This window comes from Tachypleus tridentatus, chromosome 12 (genome assembly GCF_004210375.1).
Source record: "Tachypleus tridentatus isolate NWPU-2018 chromosome 12, ASM421037v1, whole genome shotgun sequence".
Classification (NCBI taxonomy): domain Eukaryota; kingdom Metazoa; phylum Arthropoda; class Merostomata; order Xiphosura; family Limulidae; genus Tachypleus; species Tachypleus tridentatus.
Window position 1 is genome coordinate 114,111,619 of NC_134836.1, and position 23,046 is coordinate 114,134,664.

General features: G+C 35.9%; 1 protein-coding gene across 12 annotated transcripts in view; it reads right to left on the reverse strand.

Annotated features, from left to right (window-relative positions):
- Positions 1–23,046, reverse strand: part of LOC143234396 (netrin receptor UNC5C-like) — a 125,623-nt gene that overhangs the window by 29,284 nt on the left and 73,293 nt on the right. For 6 of the 12 annotated variants that reach the window (XR_013018641.1, XM_076471737.1, XM_076471738.1 and 3 more), the window contains 3 exons: positions 19,340–19,624; positions 5,930–6,097; positions 4,184–4,213 (listed from right to left, as the gene is read on the reverse strand). Coding sequence is in view for 11 of the 12 variants with exons in the window: in XM_076471737.1 (XP_076327852.1) it covers positions 4,184–4,213; positions 5,930–6,097; positions 19,340–19,624 (483 nt within the window). In the remaining variant the exon portion in view is untranslated. The remainder of the gene's footprint in view (positions 1–4,183; positions 4,214–5,929; positions 6,098–19,339; positions 19,625–23,046) is intronic. The other 6 variants (XM_076471746.1, XM_076471740.1, XM_076471739.1 and 3 more) reach the window with 1 other exon arrangement.

The window sequence follows — 23,046 nt, forward strand, 5'->3', positions numbered from 1 at the left end:
ACTCTACTATTATTGTTATTCAGAATGACGACTGAAATACAAGAACTCGACTATTATTGTTATACAGAATGACGACTGAAATACAAGAACTCGACTATTATTGTTATACAGAATGACGACTGAAATACAAGAACTCGACTATTATTGTTATACAGAATGACGACAGAAATACAGTAACTCGACTATTATTATTATACAGAAGTATAACTGAAATACAAGAACTCTACTATTATTGTTATACAGAATGACGACTGAAATACAAGAACTCGACTATTATTGTTATACAGAATGACGACTGAAATACAAGAACTCGACTATTATTGTTATACAGAATGACAACTGCGACTGAAGTACAAGCACTCGACTATCGAAGAGTGTGCTATCACTTTGTAAGTATGGCACTAATTCGTATTAAAGCAATACAAAAGTCACCTGGGTTTTCTTCTCTACAGGTCATTAGAAGTCAGCTTTGAAGAAATATCTGACATTGTCGCTCTATCTACCGTATATATGCTGCTTTTCAAATATACATAGTTTCAAAAAAAAAAAAAAAAAAGTCAAAAACTGGCAAACAGCCAAAAGCAAGATTTCGTTTGTTCATTCACCACCACCTTTCTTCGACGGGCTTAGCAACTACCTAGTTGTATCAGTAACTAAAGTTTATCATCATTTGATACAGCAAAACTATCTTCACGATCTTTGACAACTTATTTTATGAAAAATTTATGAGGCTTTAAAATAATTTCTAGTAATGCACGTACGCCATCTTATAAAAAAGTAAACACGTGTTTGGGGAGAAATTATCACTAAATGTCATTTCATAAAAAGGCTATGTAGTGCTGGCTACTGAGCTTGAATAAAAGTAACCAAACAAGACATGGATGGAAGTGAGACATCACTTGATTAGCAGACTAAGTTTTCTCGAACTCAGACGGAGATTAAGATTACCACATTACTGGCTTTCTCACTGGCAAAACAAATAGAACCAAAATTTGCAATAGTGAAATGTTGCTCTATTATAAAATAGTCATAAGAGTAGTATCCTGAGGGTAATTAGAGGAAAGATATACTGATGAAAGATGTCGACAGCCAAAGTCTCAAGCAGCCATGAGTTTGATAACAAATGACTCAAATAAAGTTTTGCTTTCTTTCCCTAATGTATCGAAAATTACACAAGTGCCTTTCTGGACGGAGCTGACTAGCTTTCTTTAAGAAACATTTTACTATATATGGGTGACTAGCTTTCCTCTTTAGTTGACTAGATGACCTTAAGAAACGGCCTGGCATGGGTAGGTAGTTAAGGCAATCGACTCGTAATCCGAGGGTCGCGGGTTCGAATCCCCGTAGCACCAAACATGCTCGCCCTTTCAGCCGTAGGGGCGTTATATTCCACTATTTGTAGGTAAAAGAGTAGCCCAAGAGTTGGCGGTGGGTGGTGATGACTAGCTGCCTTCCCTCTAGTCTTACACTGCTAAATTAGGGACAGCTAGCATAGATAGCCCTCGTGTAGCTTTGCACGAACTTTAAAACAAACCTGAAGAAACACGTTTTATTTAGATATGGGTGACAAGCTTTCCTTAGTAAGTAGGTTTTACCTAAATATAGGTGACTAATTTTCCTTAGAAAACAGGTCTTATTTAGATATGGGTGACAAGCTTTCCTTAGTAAACTCTTGGGCTATTCGTGTCTGACCGCATGGTGGAATTTGACAATCATCTTTATAACTTACTCATGGCCCCAAAATACTGATTCAGTTCTTATTTTATTCAGCTCAGGTTTGGTTAATAATTCGATGTTGGTTACATTTTCTGAGGCGAATCACATGGAATGTTTTGAAAAATATCATAATTTCGTTGACGCAGAAGATGGAATATACCGAGTAATCACTATTTTTTTTTTGGCTTTTCTGTTTGTATATCCATAAAATGAACCCATGCCCAACACCAAAGAGACGTCAACTCATTAACCTCGAACGCGGGGATGAGTTGGAATTTTTCAGCAGGGTGTAGTTTATATAGACTAGCAGCTTTGATAGACAGCGTAGGTGGAGATTTTTACGTCGTAACGCGTCTGAACTACTTTTTTAATTAGTCAGCTCCTACGCAGTTATTATACGCGTTTGATTTATTCGCGTATTGATACAAAGAGCTCGTAAAGGGAGACCAAAAGAAACGTTACGCCAAATTCAAGTAAAATAAGAAACAAAACAGAAAGATCAATTCCTTAAGTGCTAAAATAGCCTAGTTGCTTTGTGCCATGAAATAACAAACCAGCTTAGTGCTAAGAAAAAAACCCACAAATAAATTGAATATAGGAATGAACGAAAGAATGTTCTCTGTCTGAATGTTAAAGGAAAGAATGAAAAATGATAACAAAAATAACAAAAAAGATTAGGTTTTCTATAAAGAAAAGCGTGAACATGATCTGACATTAGTTCCAACGAAAGAATTTGGTGTTTACGCTAAACAAAATAGTACAAATAATCGAACTCTTATAAATAACAGAAAGATTTGCAATTTTCGGAGAGCACAGATAAGCTAACGCGTAGCTTTGTGCTTAATTACAAACAAACAATCTGGTTTACTAAGTGATTTGTTTCGCTTTACAATTTTCGCGCAAAACTACAAAACTTAACGTAGCTGACCTAAGTTTTGAGCGAACGGACAAGAGTCTATTTCTTAGTTTGTTGCTAAACGCAAAGCTGCACAAGGAACTATCCGCTGCGCCCACCACGAGAGTTGAGTGTGTGTGTTTTCTTATAGCAAAGCCACACCGGGCTATCTGCTGCCAGAGTTGAGGACCTCGGTTTTTGTGTTATAATTTTTCAGGCTTAACGCTGAACTACTAGAGGCGATAGATTATATGAAAAGGACGTAGTGAATGTTACTCATTTCTAATTCGTGTGCTATTCTGGAGTAGGTCACACCCGGCCCAAATATTTATTTATTGTTGAGCACAAAGCTGCGGAATGGGAAACCGAGGTTATGTTCACCGCAGGGATTAATCCCCAAATTCTAGCGCTATAAAATATCAGCGGGAACGTTTATTATTAAGTAATTTCTTAATCATATGAAATTTCGGGAATATTAAATACATTCTTTTACCCGATACAGTCGTTGGAACGTGTATTGTGTTTCGTTGTCGTGTGTTAACTTCGAAAAGTGGTAAATATTCTACTTTCAACTCCAAATATCAGCAATCTCTTTAATATTAACCTCATACAATCTCACTCGTTGAATACATGATCTTTTCGTGTTCCCATAAATCTCTGCGCTAGCTGTCCCTAATTTAGCAGTGCAAGACTAGAAGGAAGGCAGCTAGTCGTCACCACCCACCGTCAACTCTTTTACCAACGAATAGTGGGATTAACCGTCTCGTTTTAACGTCCCCACGGATGAAAGGGCGAGCATGTTTGGTGTGACGGGGATTGGAACCCGCGAGTTACAAGTCGAGCGCCCTTACCACCTGGCCATGTCGGACCACCCGACATTGAAACTGAGGCTATTCGACTCGTAATCCGAGGGTCGCGGGTTCGAATCCCGGTCGCACCAAACATGCTCGCCCTTTCAGCCTTGAGGGCGTTATAATGTGACGGTCAATCCCGCTATTCGTTGGTAAAAGAGTAGCTCAAGAGTTAGCTACCTTTCCTCTAGTCTTTCACTCCTAAATTAGGGACGGCTAGCGCAGATAGCCCTCGAGTAATTTTGCGCGAAATTCAAAACAAACAAACAAAGTATGGATCTCACAATGTTGTCAAAACAAGATTAAATAATATGGAAAATGAAAAACATGAACACTATGAAAATTTATTCCCTGTATGTTAGTAACATTAAACATGCAACACACAAATTAATTTAAAACATATTAAATGAATTTTAAACGGCGTAGATAAATCTACGGGTATCACTTTTTCTAGTGATAGTCGATACGTTTATTTTTATAATTATAATGCTGGTATTTAGCAGATAAAATGAAACGAAAATAATGATTTATTGGCGTGCTAGTAAAAACTGTAGATAATAATTTATTATCCCGAATTTTGAATGTTGTGAGGAAAACGTCTTCCATATTTATGTAATGGAAGATTCAAAGAGATAACAGACACTTAAAGAAAATCGAGATCACGAAATAGACAAAACTTAGTGATAATATAAAAAGCACGTGCACTGGCTGTACTACTTACCTGTTCTACCATTAACTTCATTCGTTCCAACTGGCAGCATAAAGAAGAGAAAAATTACGTTTTAGTAACTTTATTGTGTTCGTTACTTTATTCTCCGAACTCCACCTATAATGTACTATTCGTACCCGGTTCATAATACAATGTTTGTATCTAACCTATAATGTACAGTATATATTTGTTTACTCGGTATTTTTCTCGCTTCAATTTTTTTTTTTTTTACATTTTTTTCTGTGTATTTTTTTTTACGTGAACTATAAAATCACTTGCTCTATTTGAAGTCAACTTCTCATAAAACTGTATTTTCTCCTAAGATCTGGAATTGAGTGGATAAACACGTTTTAAACGGAAGCTGTGACGATTTATATACAAACAGTAACATCGTTCTACTCGTCAGAAACTCACAGTTCATGAAAATATATAACTTACCATCCACGTGTGTGAAAAACAAAAACAAACAGTACTTAACAACGATTTCTGGACTTCAGTTGTTTGTGTACTTCACACACTTTTTTTATTTTCGTCCGAATGTCCTGGATTCTACTGGAATAGACTGACCCTTCACGACCCTCTACGGGCCAATGAAAAGGGTGTCCTGCAGGCCTTTTTTCTAGCGAGGCGTCCCCTAGGCACTCAGCGTGTGGGAACAGCACGGCCAACGTGAAACTGATTAGCATGCTGGTCAATCGCTATTATTCAGGTGCACGTCACGTGATGTCGAACTGCCGAGTTCCAGTGATAAGAACTCTCTCTCTACGGCCTATGAAATCATCGCCCGAAGAATGCAACCGATTGAGGTGACTATAGACTGTCTGATTAGATATAACTTGCTGCAAACCTACTAAAGATACTCAAAAACTATCACACGGAAGAGAGTTTGTAATTCAGTTTGACTTCCCCGATCAGCCCCGTGGCTTGTCTATGAAAACATTATAAAACCTATCTGCCAAAAGCTGAACAGCATATTTACGTATTTAGCGACTGTCTGTTATCTAGTTGCAGAAACGATATCAGATTTCACCTTTAAAATAACCGGATATCAGCGTGGCAGCGGCTGTCAGATAAGAGTGTGGGTACATAGACACACAGTTTCGTATTTCCTGAAGTAAATGCAGCTGTCTGTCAATCAACACAGACATTTTTTGACTAACTGTCGGTGTAATGATTTATTACACTGCCGTTTTGCCGAGGATGGCGGCTTACCTGTTACAGTAATAAATAATGTTATATGTACGTATTTATAAATTTGAGCTCCCCTCTCTCTGGCGGTTGAATTTCGGAGAGCACAGTTTAGATAGCCCATAGTGCAACGACATGCCTAAACATATAATATGAAAACAAATCATCATATCTGTATAGTCTGTAGTCTGCAAAACTGTTTCACTGAAACTCTTTGAAGACACTAAAGAACGTCACGCTTTTTATTTTGCAGTGGCTCAGCGGTATGTCTGCGGATTTACAACGCTAAGATCCGGGTTTCGATACCCGTGGTGGGCAGAGCACAGAGAGCCCATTTTGTAGCTTTGTACTTAATTCAACGTCAGTAGTTTTTAATTACGCAAGTAGATCAGAAATATTGTTTATTAATAGCTAGAAAACAAAACTACTGGATAAACTGTTGTTGTTGTTTTGTTCTAGTGTGCGCCCTTGGCTCGGTAATTAATTTCGATTAATAATTAGAGTTATCTTCCGCAAGCACGAAAAACAAACGACCAAAATCTGCGTAAATCTAGAGGTAAGCTAACTTACCTGGACATAACATGGTACAGTCAACCCTCTGGACGCCTTCTCCTGTACATTGATGACCGCTGTTGAGGGGAGTCGGGTTGGTGCACATACGGGTCCTAAGTTTTACCCCTCGGCCACAGCGACTAGTGCATTCACTCCACGGGCTCCACGTGGACCAGCCTCCGTTTACTATCGTTAACGAAACGTGCTTGTCTTTAGTCTGACTAATAATAATATTAGTGCTTATAAAAGTGCACATTACTAGCACGTTTTTTGAGAAAGCAGGTAAGTTAAATCAAATGAATGTATTTATTGAATTTAATCAGTAACGTCGTTTTTCTTTTGTATATGCCTCGGAACAAAAGAATCACTCGATTGACTCGAAGGAAATATGTTGGAAAAGGCACGTCACTTAATTATTCAAAACATTCGGTGTCCTAAAAAAAGCGAAACAATTATACTGTGTTGTGTCTAGGATATTTTTTTACTAGATACGTTTCTGGTGTATTTTTAAACCAGTCAAGTCTGAGACTTGTTCATCCGCCCTGACACGCCAGCTCCTCGTTCCGTCACGTGCCAGTAGCTGGTGTTCCAGTTTTCGTACCTTTAGATCAAGCAGATAAAATTATAAAAAAAATCTGAAATCTACAACAATACAAATATAAAATAAATTAATACGCCTAAGGAAGAAATAAACTTATTAATATAAAGGTGTGGGGGGACCCCATTAGAAAGCTCTGTTTTATAGCAGCCCTCCCCCCTCAGAAACGCCACTGTATCAACCAAGGGGCATTTCCAATGGGTTGGGATGCTCTGCCTCCAGCAAGCCCACCCCCGAATAGAAAATTCTAAATATGCCAATGTATTTAACTCATGCGCCTCTACTTATTATCATAGGTAATCGAATATTAACTTCAGGAAGTCTCCTCAGTACCATATCATATTTGCTTCCAATGTAAAGTAGGCTAAACGTTAGTTGTGGCTGAGAGTTCTTCTGTTTCAACACAAGCTTCCAGCACGTTTCCTTTATTATCTATTCATCAAACTCGCCCTGGAGGCTACCTGACGAAGCTCTTAAATCGGTCGGTACAGTCATCCCGATGCCGTTAATGATCCAGGTGTGGACAACCGGAGAGAAACGAGGATCGCTGAAGAGTATTTCATAGGCAATAATACAGCACCCATTAACGTTGCTTAGCGTCCTCCCTGCGGGCACTAGAATGCCCTCTACTGGCAGAATATTTCCAAAATGGGGAAAAATAAATGAGCATAAAGTTTACGATAGAAGACAGAAAACGTGACCTGAAGTTTCTGACCAAGATATAAAGTAAGGCCAGTTTCGATCCTCCTTCCTCCCTTGAACACATACAAATATATTTATAATTCTAATACAAGTTAAAACATATGGAACAAAGAACAAAGCTAAACTTAAATTCTGACTATAACTATGAAATAAAAGGTACTGCAACCGTAACTATTAGAAGAAGAAAAAAATCAAAACGTTCAGCCAGAAACTAACGGTCTGAATATATTTCGTTCCCATTTACAGAATGTGAGTTTTTCTTTCTAATTACTTACTGAGTTACACAATCAGGTCTCTATGTCATGAGGCCCGGCATGGCCAAGTGACGGTCAATCCCACTATTCGTTGGTAAAAGAGGAGCTCAAGAGTTGGCGGTGGGTGGTGATAATAGCTGCCTTCCCTCTAGTCTTACACTGCTAAATTAGGGACGGCTAGCACAGATTAGTCCTCAAGTAGCTTTGTGCGAAATTCACTAAACAAACAAACATTCTATGTCATGTCTACCGCAGATGTCGAAACCAATTCTTAGCGTTTTAAATCCTCGAACTTACCGTTGAGTCATCCGAGGACTGAAACAGGAAAGACCGAGATACGTAAACATATACACTGCTGGCCAAAATCTTAAGGCCAATGAACATGAAGAAAAAATATGCATTTTGCGTTGTTAGATTCAACAACTTATTTGAGTAGAGCTTCGAAAGATGAAAATAAGAAAAGGAAAAATAAAAATAAAAATAAAAAACTTTGTAAGCAATTAATAGGGAAAATATGAACACTATGAAATTAGCCTAAATACTAGCTGGTCAAAAGTTTAAGACCATACCAAAAAGAAGTCCTAAACAGGATAGGAAATGCCCAACAAGAGGTCTCAGTAGTGAGTTGCACGGCCATCCTCGCGAATAACTTCAAACATTCGCTTTGGCATGGTCTATATAAGCGTTTGCAGAAGACTGGCTGGAATGTTATTATTCCAAGTGTTGACGTCCATTTCTATAGACTTCCCCTGTCATCCACCTCCAAACATTTGCATTAGGGTTCAGTTCGGGTAAACACGCTGGATGGTGGATCCAAAAGAACCACATTATTCGCCATGAAAAAGTCCTTGGTTCTGCGGGCATTGTGGATTGCAGCATTGTCCTGCTGAAAGATCCAGTCATTTCCACACAAGCGAGGACCTTCAGTCAATAAGGATGCTCTCTCCAACATGTCAGTGTAGCCAGCTGCTGTTTGACGCCCCTGTATAACCTGAAGCTCCATTGTTCCATGGAAGGAGAAAGCACCCTAGATCATGATGGAACCTCCTCCACTGTGTCGTGTAGAAAATGTCTCCGATGGGATATCCTTATCGTGCCAGTAACGTTGGAAACCATCTGGACCATCCAGGTTAATTTTTTTCTCATCAGAGAACAAAACCTTCGTCTACTTTTCCACGTTTCATGTTTGGTGCTTCTCAGCAAAGTTTAACCGAGCTGTTTCGTGGTGTGGAAGGAGGCGTGGCCTTTGAAGACGTTTATGGTTTTTAAAGCCTTTCTCTCGTAAATGTCGTCTTATTGTTCTTGAGCTGCATTCTGCGTCCGTAAGGGCCTTAATCTGGTTTGACAATCGGCTGGTGTCTTGCCGGACAACTCGTCGAATCCTCCTGCTCAACGCCGGCGAAATTTTCTTGGACCGACCACTTGAAATTCTCGTTCTATATCCCTCAGAGTCTTTTAAGAAATTTGCAACAGCAGTTTTACTACGCCCAATCTCACCAGCGATGGCACGTTGAGAGAGACCTTGCTTTTGCAGCTCGACAATTCTGCCACGTTCAAACTCTGTCAACATTTTAGCCTGTGCCATGTTTTTACCCAATGTAACACAGGAGATGTCAGAGGGAGATGTTGACAACGCTAATGCTTGAACACAAATGACTAAATTTCGTTACGTGTTTACCGATTAACGCTTCGTTCAGTATGGTCTTAAACCTTTGACCAGCTAGCATTAAGGCTAATTTCATAGTATTCACATTTTCCCTATTGCATGCTAAAAAGTGTTTTATTTTTATTTTCCATTTTCTTATTTTCGTCTTTTGAAGCTCCACTCAAATAAGTGGTTGAGTCTAACAACGCAAAATGCATATTTTTTTCTTTATGTTCATTGGCTTTAAGATTTTGGTCAGCAGCGTATATTATAAACTAAATTACATTCCTGTTTAGGTCCGGCATGGCCTGGTGGGTTGAGGTGCTCGACTCGTAATCTGAGGGTTGCGAGTTCGAATCCCTGTCGCACCAAACATGCTCGCCCTTTCAGCCGTGGGGGCGTTATAATGTGATGGTCAGTCCCACTATTCGTTGGTAAAAGAGTAGCCCAAGAGTTGGCGGTGGGTGGTGATGACTAGTTGCCTTCCCTCTAGTCTTACACTGCTAAATTAGGGACGGCTATCGCAGATAGCCCTCGAGTAGCTTTGCGCGAAATTAAAAAACAACAACAACAAAAAACAAACATTCTTGTTGACGTCACAAATATATATAGCTACACTGACTCTCATCGTCACGTCTTAGATCGATATGTCTAACGATTACGGAAATGTGTTTTAAGACGTGCTGTACTACTGGATTTTAACCCTGGATCTCAGTTATAAAAGTCATCGTTATGCATAAACCTTTGCCCCATATAAGGTAATGGGGCGTTTCTATAAATAATTCGTAGCCTAGATATCATGATTACTGTCTACTGTACTCTCTGGATACATACGAATCGTACACTGGGATCCTCATTCAAATCTCACAATGTTTTCGTTTATGAAAAACTTTTCCAATGGTTAGACTAGAAAACGAACGATGTGCTTTTAGCCACGTGCGAGCGCACAGAACGCGCGAGAGGCTCGGCGCCTTAGGGCTACCGGGTTTGTTTAACTTGATGAATAGGCGCCCCCTACTTAAGAGCACCAGGGGGTTTCCATTGTTCCCGGAGAACTTGACCATACCACAAAAGGCAACTTTAACAGCGCATTCAGAGTCAAGGGCAAGTCTTTTATAATATCGATAAAGAAACAATATTGAATGGCTTCTTGTCAGTCAGCCCATGTGTAATCTGTCTTAAAAACTCGACTACTTTATAACAATCGCGAACTAGCACGACAACCATTTGACAGCGTTAAGTGTAATGCGTTGTACTGAGGGCGTGTACTCGTTGTTAATATGTTGAATCTTCACAAGTTAACGGAATCGACAGTTTCTTTATAGCATGCTGATTGTGTTAGGGTTAGCTGAGCTTCAAGAACAAAAAAAAAAAGAATAAAAAAGAGGTCGTCCATGTCGCCATTTGTGGTTTCAAAATCATCCCTTCTAATGTCAGTATCCTCTGTTTCTTAGTACTCACATCACGTGCTCGGTATGAAGACCGAATGAAACATCCGTGCCTTAGAACAATTGATCAGAAACTATGCACGTGCATATAATCATGTGTGACAATAAAAAAAAAACAAAGAGTAAAACCATGCAGTGTATTTTTGCTTCCTTTAGCTCCACAAGGTTAACTTATAACAGTTTTCATTGGTCGCACGCGGCTAATCTTGTTTCTTAAGTTGTTTTCAATCACATGTAAATTAGGCTTTTGCGTCAAAGACACTTTTTTTTTTTAACTTTGTCCTTGTCAGCCTAGTGCAAAACACGTTCTGCACGTACATTATAACCTCCTAACCTGAATATTCAGCGATATTTTTCTTCTTTCAGTAAACTGGAATATTTAGAGAATTGGTTACGATGGGTGAAGAAAGTTGGGGTTCAAAGACAGGAACGGTTATTATTTACTAGAATAATAATTGCTGGCCTGATCTTTCCTTTGATGAGAAGGTAGAATGTTAAATAGATACGCGAACTTCCCTAAATTATTAAAAGTCTCTTTTTACACCTCCCTCTTACACGGTACACAAACCGGTTTGGTTTGTTTCGAATTTCGCGCAAAACTACACGAGGGCTATCTCCGCTAGCCATTCTTAATTTAGCAGTGAAAGACTAGAGGAAAGGCAGCTAGTCATCATCACCCACCGCCAACTCTTGGGCTACTTTTTTACTAACGAATAGTGGGATTGACCGTCACTATATAACGCCCCCACGACTGAAAGGGCGAGCATGTTTAGTGATATAGGGATTTGAACCTACGACTCACAGATTACGAATCTACCCACGTGGCCATGCTATGCACGTACTTATATTTCCGAGCGTCTTTTCCAACACTCCCATCCAACTCGTCCGTCTTATATGTTCAGATTATGAGCGTCCCTTTCTGTACTCTCAATATATCGATTCAACACTGGCAAATGATCGATATTCCTGCACTGTGAACGGTTATCCCCAACACCATCAATACATTTGTTTCTACACTACGCACAGCATTACTCCTGTAAAAAAACATTCGACTCTTCCGCCCCATGCTGCACAAATGTAAACACTCTTCAACATGCTCAATACAGACTATCCTGTAAACACTTTCTTCAACATATTCAATAGTACTTTTCCTGTAAACACTTTCTTCAACACATTCAATAGTATTTTTCCTGTAAACACTTTCTTCAACACATTCAATAGTAGCTTTCCTATAAACACTTTCTTCAACACATTCAATAGTAGCTTTCCTATAAACACTTTCTTCAACATATTCAATAGTACTTTTCCTGTAAACACTTTCTTCAACACATTCAATAGTAGCTTTCCTGTAAACACTTTCTTCAACACATTGAATAGTAGCTTTCCTATAAACACTTTCTTCAACATATTCAATAGTATTTTTCCTGTAAACACTTTCTTCAACACATTCAATAGTATTTTTCCTGTAAACACTTTCTTCAACACATTCAATAATAGCTTTCCTATAAACACTTTCTTCAACATATTCAATAGTACTTTTCCTGTAAACACTTTCTTCAACACATTCAATAGTAGCCTTCCTATAAACACTTTCTTCAACACATTCAATAGTAGCTTTCCTATAAACACTTTCTTCAACATATTCAATAGTACTTTTCCTGTAAACGCTTTCTTTAACATACACAATAGTAGCTTTCCTGTAAACACTTTCTTCAACATAGTCAATAGTAGCTTTCCTATAAACACTTTCTTCAACACATTCAATAGTAGCTTTCCTATAAACACTTTCTTCAACATATTCAATAGTACTTTTCCTGTAAACACTTTCTTTAACATACACAATAGTAGCTTTCCTGTAAACACTTTCTTCAACATAGTCAATAGTAGCTTTCCTGTAAACACTTTCTTCAACATAGTCAATAGTAGCTTTCCTATAAACACTTTCTTCAACACATTCAATAGTAGCTTTCCTATAAACACTTTCTTCAACATATTCAATAGTACTTTTCCTGTAAACACTTTCTTTAACATACACAATAGTAGCTTTCCTGTAAACACTTTCTTCAACATAGTCAATAGTAGCTTTCTTATAAACACTTTCTTCAACATACTCAATAGTAGCTTTCCTGTAAACACTTTCTTCAACATAGTCAATAGTAGCTTTCCTATAAACACTTTCTTCAACACATTCAATAGTAGCTTTCCTATAAACACTTTCTTCAACATATTCAATAGTACTTTCCTGTAAACACTTTCTTTAACATACACAATAGTAGCTTTCCTGTAAACACTTTCTTCAACATAGTCAATAGTAGCTTTCCTGTAAACACTTTCTTCAACATAGTCAATAGTAGCTTTCCTATAAACACTTTCTTCAACACATTCAATAGTAGCTTTCCTATAAACACTTTCTTCAACATATTCAATAGTACTTTTCCTGTAAACACTTTCTTTAACATACACAATAGTAGCTTTCCTGTAAACACTTTCTTCAACATAGTCAATAGTAGCTTTCCTATAAAAACTTTCTTCAACATACTCAATAGTAGCTTTCCTGTAAACACTTTCTTCAACACATTCAATAGTAGCTTTCCTATAAACACTTTCTTCAACATATTCAATAGTACTTTTCCTGTAAACACTTTCTTTAACATACACAATAGTAGCTTTCCTGTAAACACTTTCTTCAACATAGTCAATAGTAGCTTTCCTGTAAACACTTTCTTCAACATAGTCAATAGTAGCTTTCCTATAAACACTTTCTTCAAGACATTCAATAGTAGCTTTACTATAAACACTTTCTTCAACATACTCAATAGTAGCTTTCCTGTAAACACTTTCTTCAACATAGTCAATAGTAGCTTTCCTATAAACACTTTCTTCAACATAGTCAATACTAGCTTTCCTGTAAACACTTTCTTCAACATAGTCAATAGTAGCTTTCCTGTAAACACTTTCTTCAACACATTCAATAGTAGCTTTCCTATAAACACTTTCTTCAACATATTCAATAGTACTTTTCCTGTAAACACTTTCTTTAACATACACAATAGTAGCTTTCCTGTAAACACTTTCTTCAACATAGTCAATAGTAGCTTTCCTATAAACACTTTCTTCAACACATTCAATAGTAGCTTTCCTATAAACACTTTCTTCAACATATTCAATAGTACTTTTCCTGTAAACACTTTCCTTAACATACACAATAGTAGCTTTCCTGTAAACACTTTCTTCAACATAGTCAATAGTAGCTTTCCTGTAAACACTTTCTTCAACATAGTCAATAGTAGCTTTCCTATAAACACTTTCTTCAACACATTCAATAGTAGCTTTCCTATAAACACTTTCTTCAACATATTCAATCGTACTTTTCCTGTAAACACTTTCTTTAACATACACAATAGTAGCTTTCCTGTAAACACTTTCTTCAACATACTCAATAGTAGCTTTCCTATAAACACTTTCTTCAACATACTCAATAGTAGCTTTCCTATAAACACTTTCTTCAACATATTCAATAGTACTTTTCCTGTAAACACTTTCTTCAACATACTGAATAGTAGCTTTCCTATAAACACTTTCTTCAACATAGTCAATAGTAGCTTTCCTGTAAACACTTTCTTCAACATAGTCAATAGTAGCTTTCCTGTAAACACTTTCTTCAACATAGTCAATAGTAGCTTTTCTATAAACACTTTCTTCAACATACACAATAGTAGCTTTCCTGTAAACACTTTCTTCAACATACTCAATAGTAGCTTTCCTGTAAACACTTTCTTCAACATACTCAATAGTAGCTTTCCTATAAACACTTTCTTCAACATACTCAATAGTAGCTTTCCTATAAACACTTTCTTCAACATATTCAATAGTACTTTTCCTGTAAACACTTTCTTTAACATACACAATAGTAGCTTTCCTGTAAACACTTTCTTCAACATAGTCAATAGTAGCTTTCCTGTAAACACTTTCTTCAACATAGTCAATAGTAGCTTTCCTATAAACACTTTCTTCAACACATTCAATAGTAGCTTTCCTATAAACACTTTCTTCAACATATTCAATAGTACTTTTCCTGTAAACACTTTCTTTAACATACACAATAGTAGCTTTCCTGTAAACACTTTCTTCAACATAGTCAATAGTAGCTTTCCTATAAACACTTTCTTCAACATACTCAATAGTGGCTTTCCTGTAAACACTTTCTTCAACATAGTCAATAGTAGCTTTCCTGTAAACACTTTCTTCAACATAGTCAATAGTAGCTTTCCTATAAACACTTTCTTCAACATACACAATAGTAGCTTTCCTGTAAACACTTTCTTCAACATACTCAATAGTAGCTTTCCTATAAACACTTTCTTCAACATACTGAATAGTAGCTTTCCTGTAAACACTTTCTTCAACATAGTCAATAGTAGCTTTCCTGTAAACACTTTCTTCAACATAGTCAATAGTAGCTTTCCTATAAACACTTTCTTCAACACATTCAATAGTAGCTTTCCTATAAACACTTTCTTCAACATATTCAATAGTACTTTTCCTGTAAACACTTTCTTTAACATACACAATAGTAGCTTTCCTGTAAACACTTTCTTCAACATAGTCAATAGTAGCTTTCCTATAAACACTTTCTTTAACATACACAATAGTAGCTTTCCTGTAAACACTTTCTTCAACATAGTCAATAGTAGCTTTCCTGTAAACACTTTCTTCAACATAGTCAATAGTAGCTTTCCTATAAACACTTTCTTCAACACATTCAATAGTAGCTTTCCTATAAACACTTTCTTCAACATATTCAATAGTACTTTTCCTGTAAACACTTTCTTCAACATATTCAATAGTACTTTTCCTGTAAACACTTTCTTTAACATACACAATAGTAGCTTTCCTGTAAACACTTTCTTCAACATAGTCAATAGTAGCTTTCCTATAAAAACTTTCTTCAACATACTCAATAGTAGCTTTCCTGTAAACACTTTCTTCAACACATTCAATAGTAGCTTTCCTATAAACACTTTCTTCAACATATTCAATAGTACTTTTCCTGTAAACACTTTCTTTAACATACACAATAGTAGCTTTCCTGTAAACACTTTCTTCAACATAGTCAATAGTAGCTTTCCTGTAAACACTTTCTTCAACATAGTCAATAGTAGCTTTCCTATAAACACTTTCTTCAAGACATTCAATAGTAGCTTTACTATAAACACTTTCTTCAACATACCAATAGTAGCTTTCCTGTAAACACTTTCTTCAACATAGTCAATAGTAGCTTTCCTATAAACACTTTCTTCAACATAGTCAATACTAGCTTTCCTGTAAACACTTTCTTCAACATAGTCAATAGTAGCTTTCCTGTAAACACTTTCTTCAACACATTCAATAGTAGCTTTCCTATAAACACTTTCTTCAACATATTCAATAGTACTTTTCCTGTAAACACTTTCTTTAACATACACAATAGTAGCTTTCCTGTAAACACTTTCTTCAACATAGTCAATAGTAGCTTTCCTGTAAACACTTTCTTCAACATAGTCAATAGTAGCTTTCCTATAAACACTTTCTTCAACACATTCAATAGTAGCTTTCCTATAAACACTTTCTTCAACATATTCAATAGTACTTTTTCCTGTAAACACTTTCCCTTAACATACACAATAGTAGCTTTCCTGTAAACACTTTCTTCAACATAGTCAATAGTAGCTTTCCTGTAAACACTTTCTTCAACATAGTCAATAGTAGCTTCCTATAAACACTTTCTTCAACACATTCAATAGTAGCTTTCCTATAAACACTTTCTTCAACATATTCAATAGTACTTTTCCTGTAAACACTTTCTTTAACATACACAATAGTAGCTTTCCTGTAAACACTTTCTTCAACATACTCAATAGTAGCTTTCCTATAAACACTTTCTTCAACATACTCAATAGTAGCTTTCCTATAAACACTTTCTTCAACATATTCAATAGTACTTTTCCTGTAAACACTTTCTTCAACATACTGAATAGTAGCTTTCCTATAAACACTTTCTTCAACATAGTCAATAGTAGCTTTCCTATAAACACTTTCTTCAACATACTCAATAGTAGCTTTCCTGTAAACACTTTCTTCAACATAGTCAATAGTAGCTTTCCTGTAAACACTTTCTTCAACATAGTCAATAGTAGCTTTCCTATAAACACTTTCTTCAACATACACAATAGTAGCTTTCCTGTAAACACTTTCTTCAACATACTCAATAGTAGCTTTCCTATAAACACTTTCTTCAACATACTCAATAGTAGCTTTCCTATAAACACTTTCTTCAACATATTCAATAGTACTTTTCCTGTAAACACTTTCTTTAACATACACAATAGTAGCTTTCCTGTAAACACTTTCTTCAACATAGTCAATAGTAGCTTTCCTGTAAACACTTTCTTCAACATAGTCAATAGTAGCTTTCCTATAAACACTTTCTTCAACACATTCAATAGTAGCTTTCCTATAAACACTTTCTTCAACATATTCAATAGTACTTTTCCTGTAAACACTTTCTTTAACATACACAATAGTAGCTTTCCTGTAAACACTTTCTTCAACATAGTCAATAGTAGCTTTCCTATAAACACTTTCTTCAACATACTCAATAGTGGCTTTCCTGTAAACACTTTCTTCAACATAGTCAATAGTAGCTTTCCTGTAAACACTTTCTTCAACATAGTCAATAGTAGCTTTCCTATAAACACTTTCTTCAACATACACAATAGTAGCTTTCCTGTAAACACTTTCTTCAACATACTCAATAGTAGCTTTCCTATAAACACTTTCTTCAACATACTCAATAGTAGCTTTCCTATAAACACTTTCTTCAACATATTCAATAGTACTTTTCCTGTAAACACTTTCTTCAACATACTCGATAGTAGCTTTCCTATAAACACTTTCTTCAACATACTCAATAGTAGCTTTCCTATAAACACTTTCTTCAACATACTCAATAGTAGCTTTCCTATAAACACTTTCTTCAACATATTCAATAGTAGCTTTCCTGTAAACACTTTCTTCAACATACTGAATAGTAGCTTTCCTATAAACACTTTCTTCAACATAGTCAATAGTAGCTTTCCTATAAACACTTTCTTCAACATACTCAATAGTAGCTTTCCTGTAAACACTTTCTTCAACATAGTCAATAGTAGCTTTCCTGTAAACACTTTCTTCAACATAGTCAATAGTAGCTTTCCTATAAACACTTTCTTCAACATACACAATAGTAGCTTTCCTGTAAACACTTTCTTCAACATACTCAATAGTAGCTTTCCTATAAACACTTTCTTCAACATACTCAATAGTAGCTTTCCTATAAACACTTTCTTCAACATATTCAATAGTACTTTTCCTGTAAACACTTTCTTCAACATACTCGATAGTAGCTTTCCTATAAACACTTTCTTCAACATACTCAATAGTAGCTTTCCTATAAACACTTTCTTCAACATATTCAATAGTACTTTTCCTGTAAACACTTTCTTCAACATACTGAATAGTAGCTTTCCTATAAACACTTTCTTCAACATAGTCAATAGTAGCTTTCCTATAAACACTTTCTTCAACATACTCAATAGTGGCTTTCCTATAAACACTTTCTTCAACACACTCAATAGTGGCTTTCCTGTTAACAGTTTTTTCAACATACTCAATACTGACTTTCCTGTAAGCACTTTTTTCAGCACAACTGTTTCAGTTCTTCACACACGTGGACTTTTTAAAATCGTGAGCAGTAAGAGTACATATAGAAATAATTTCATTTGTTCAAATTAGGGTCTTACATAACATTCAGGCCTTCGAGTAAAATGTACATAATTAGCGTTTTTCTAGTCCTAACTATAAATATAGCGAAAATGAACATAAACACATAATTAGACATATAATGTTCTTTTGCGCAAAGACAGAAATCCAAGAATACCAACCATCCATATTCAAAGGTTTTCACTCCGTCAACTTCACTAATTCGGATTGTTTGCAAATTTATGTACTGTTTAGAAGTATTGTAACAAATATAAATGTCGTTAATTATAAAGTTGTCATAAAATCTATATTTAAAACGTAAGAATAATCAAAATATTAATAGCTATCAGTAAAGGCATAATGTGTTAAAACTTACATATAACTTTTTATATAGGTAGTATTATAGTTAATAACTATTTTAATAAATCAATTGTTTCGCTCTTAACGAACCTACGCTTATCTTAAGATAGCCTAAGTTATGCCTAATTTATTGATTTATCTGGGGCCTAATTTAAACAACAGTTATTATAATTAAACAATGCAAAAAGTGATATTAATAATTTGATGTAGATATTTTATAATTATAGAATTTAAGGAATTGCAAAAATAAATAAATGATAATACATAAAATAACGGTTATACAAGTGGTGATATCTTGTTTGTAAACAAAATTATTTAATGCACTTTATAAATACGTTACTTTTAAATCAATGGTTCATATACCCAAATTTGTTCAGGAGATACACGCGAAAACGTCTTCTAGTCGCATTGTGTAAGAACAAAAACAACAACACACGAACCAGAGGGTTATATTTAGATATATCCATGTACTACTGTGAACATTTTCTTTTTAAATACAAAAATAATGAAATCAAGAATAAACTAGTCTCATATACGTTACTTCGGGAACAAAGTGTAACAAAGTAATAAATATTTGTAATACCCTACATAAAATGAATATAGAGTAAACAGGAAGCTTCCCAACAAAGTTTAGTTTCCTACCATAGACTGTCACGGAGGATGTCTCACTAAAGCGTTGATTGGCTACGTTTCGAGCCCCACAGGTATAGTTCCCCATGTCCGCTAGCCGCACTTGACTGATCAGTAGGTTGCCTTCGTTCGAGATTATGAAGTTTGTTTCTTTATTCATGTCAATAGTTACTCCGTTACGTAGCCAAAACACTTTTGGCGGCGGCACGCCCTCTGGTGGTAGACATTGTAAGGAGATTTGTCCATCTATTTCAACACTGGTACTTAATGGCTGGTTGATGAAATGCTTCTTTAAGTCTATTTAAGAAAGTTCGAGAAATATGAGCTTTCTTAAAGGTTTGGAGCTGTCTTTCAAATGCGACAGTTGTTTTAATCTACCATGGTCTACAGTTAAATGTTAATAGTATATAATCTGGTAAGTAGAGTTAATTAAGACATATATTAAGAAGAAAATGCTGTTTGTTGTAAAAGGATAAGCTGAAGTTAAACGAACATGAGATGATAATATGCAATAACAGAAAATTCACTTCAGTAACAGTTTGGCTGAACGTTTACAGTCCTGTGGCATTAGGAACGGTATGGTTGAGTTTTTATAGACCTATGCCCCCCTCCAGTAACAGCATGGTTGAATCTTTAACGTTTTACGCCATAATTAACAGTATGGTTGAATGTTCACAGTTCCATGCCCTTATCAACAGTATGGTTGAGTGTGTATAGTCCTATGTCCATGTTCACAGTTCCATGCCCTTATCAACAGTATGGTTGAGTGTGTATAGTCCTATGTCCCCACCCACAGTAACACCATGGTTGAATGTTTACACTCCTACGCCCTTAACAACAGCATGGTTGAATGTTTACACTCCTACGCCCTTAACAACAGCATGGTTGAATGTTTACAATCCTACGCCCTTCACAACAGCATGGTTGAATGTTTACAATCCTACGCCCTTCACAACAGCTTGATTGAATGTTTACAATCCTACGCCCTTAACAACAGCTTGGTTGAATGTTTACAATCCTACGCCCTTCACAACAGCATGGTTGAATGTTTACAATCCTACGCCCTTCACAACAGCTTGGTTGAATGTTTACAATCCTTCGCTTTTGGTAACAGCATAGTTCTGTGTTTAAAACTATAAGACTTTAGCACAAAATTCCATGTTTAGAATCATAAGGTCACAGTACCAAAGTAGTATAACGTTTATAACCATAAGACTTAAGTACCAACATATCAGGTCATCCCATAAGTAATGTCCGAAAATTTAATACGGAACGTGCATCATCATTTCTGTCTTTGTAGAAGGCTTTAATGACTAAAATATGTAGTAGGACGTGTATAAAAATGTTCAGACAAATATAAGAAACTAATCCAACTCGACTTTTTCATATCATTAATCAAATAAACCCTCATGAAGATAGATGTGTCTGAGGAGCACAATAGGCATATAATGCTTTATGAGCTTAAAAAAAGCAAAAGTGCACCAGAAACTACACGAAACATTCCAAGTGTTTATGGTGTGAAGTCTCTCAATGAAATCAAATGTCAAAGGTGGTTCCAAAAGTTCAGATGAGGTGATTACAGCTTAAGTGATGCACTACGTTCAGGTCGTCCTGTTGAGTTCAATGATGACTTGCTGCTGGCTGCACTTGATCAAGATTGTGCTGTAACAGTTGAAGAACTAGCACAGAAGTTAATTCAACCCATTCAATAGTTCACCTCATCTGACAGTTTGGAAAGGTGTCAAAACTTGGAAAATGGATCCCCCATGATTTGACAGAAGCCAACCTTAGAATAAGAGTGGACATTTGCATTTCTTTGCACTCTCGTGAAAGTAATTCACCTGTTTTGGACAGGTTAGTGACTGGAGATGAAAAGTTGATATGTTATAAAAATGTTAAGCGCCGCAGACAAATTGCTCAGTGCAGGTAAACTGGTTAAAGCACAGCTCAAAATGGACCTCTAACCTAGGAAAGTCTTGTTAAGCGTTTGGTAGGATATCGTTGGTGTGATCCACTTTGAGTTGCTGCCACTTATTGTAACGATTACATCAGACTTCTATTGTCAACAGTTAGAGCGCTTGAATGTTGCACTGAAAGAACAGAGACCTGCTTTAATCAATGGTAAAGGTGTTGTGTCACACCAGGATAATGCACAGCCCCATACAGCAAGGATCACATCTGTAAAGATTGAAGAGCTAGACTAGAAAAACTTCTACATCCTCCTTATTCTCCAAACCTTGCCCCATCTGATTATCATCTATTATAAAGTATACAGAACTATCTTGATGGAAAAGAGCTTGGAACACATAAAGGTGTCAAAACTACCCTCTCTACATTCTTTTCCTCTAAACCCCAAGAATTTTATATAAGTGACATTCAGAAGCTTGTGAATCGTTGGTAGGAAGTAATTAATAATAATAGAACGTACATTATTGATTAAATAACATTAAAAGCGATTGAACTATTTTCTCTTTTACTAAACCTAAAATCGGACATTATTTAAGGGATGACCTGATAGTTTGATATTTAGAAACATGAGGTTTTAGTACCAATTTAGTTTGATGTTTAAAATCATAAGATTTTAGTACCAAAATTGTTTGATGTCAAGAATCATAAGACTTAAGTACCAATAAATTTTGATGTTTAAAAACAGTATATTTCAGTACCAAAATGATTTGACGTTTAGAACCATAAGGTCTCAGTATCAGTACAGTCTAATGTTCAGAATTATAAGATACCAGTATCAATACAGTGCGATGCTTAGAACCATAAAACCACAGTATTAATACAGTTTGCAATTTAGGACATAAAAATCTAGAAACCACATAGTTTTGAACTATGAAACCTCATCACCAACATCATGTGGTTTCGTACTCGTAAAGTATAGTTTCATTACATTATTTTGTTTCTGTCGTCTATATTCTGATGTTAGAACATATTAATACATCTATACTTCCTATTGCCTAGGCTTACTTCAAAAAGACGCGTTCTAATATGCTAAAAGTCTAGTAGTTAAACTAAATGTGCAAGATAGTCGTTAAAATTGTTATTTTGATGATGGCTTTCATTAAAGTTTTATTCTATGATATTGTGGATCGAATAAGATATTAAAAAAGTAACTTTTTTATGCAGATAGAACCATATATAGAATGTAGTAAATGTTCGTGGTGGACGAGACAGAGACATTCATTAGGGTATAGGCGTAATATTGCATAGTTCTCACAGGAAAGAAACAACAAAATCTTAAAAATTATAATTTACATTAACAACATTGAAACACGCGCCAACATAGAATTTGCGTTAACAACAAGGTGAAGCGTTTTTGTTTTGTTACTTTTTGTTTTTTTTTATTTCGCGCAAAGCTACACGAAGGCTATCTGTGCTAGCCGCCCCTAATTTAGCAGTGTAAGACTAAAGGGAAAGCAGCTAGTCATCACCACCCACCGCCAACTCTTGAGCTACTCTTTTACCAAAGAATGGTGGGTTTGATCACACGTTATAACACAGATTACTACTAAGTAGTTAGATACTATGTCAGGTCTTACTCTGTTATTTACATTGTCAATTTATTAAGTAACTGACAGCTATGTTTTAGGGTCCACCATTTCATCATTGTCGTATGTAATCTCGAAAAGCTTAGTGGCCGCTTTGGCTTTTCATCCCTAAAACTCAGCACTAAAGTGAACCAACTTTGCGGCATTTTTGCAAACAAATGTACT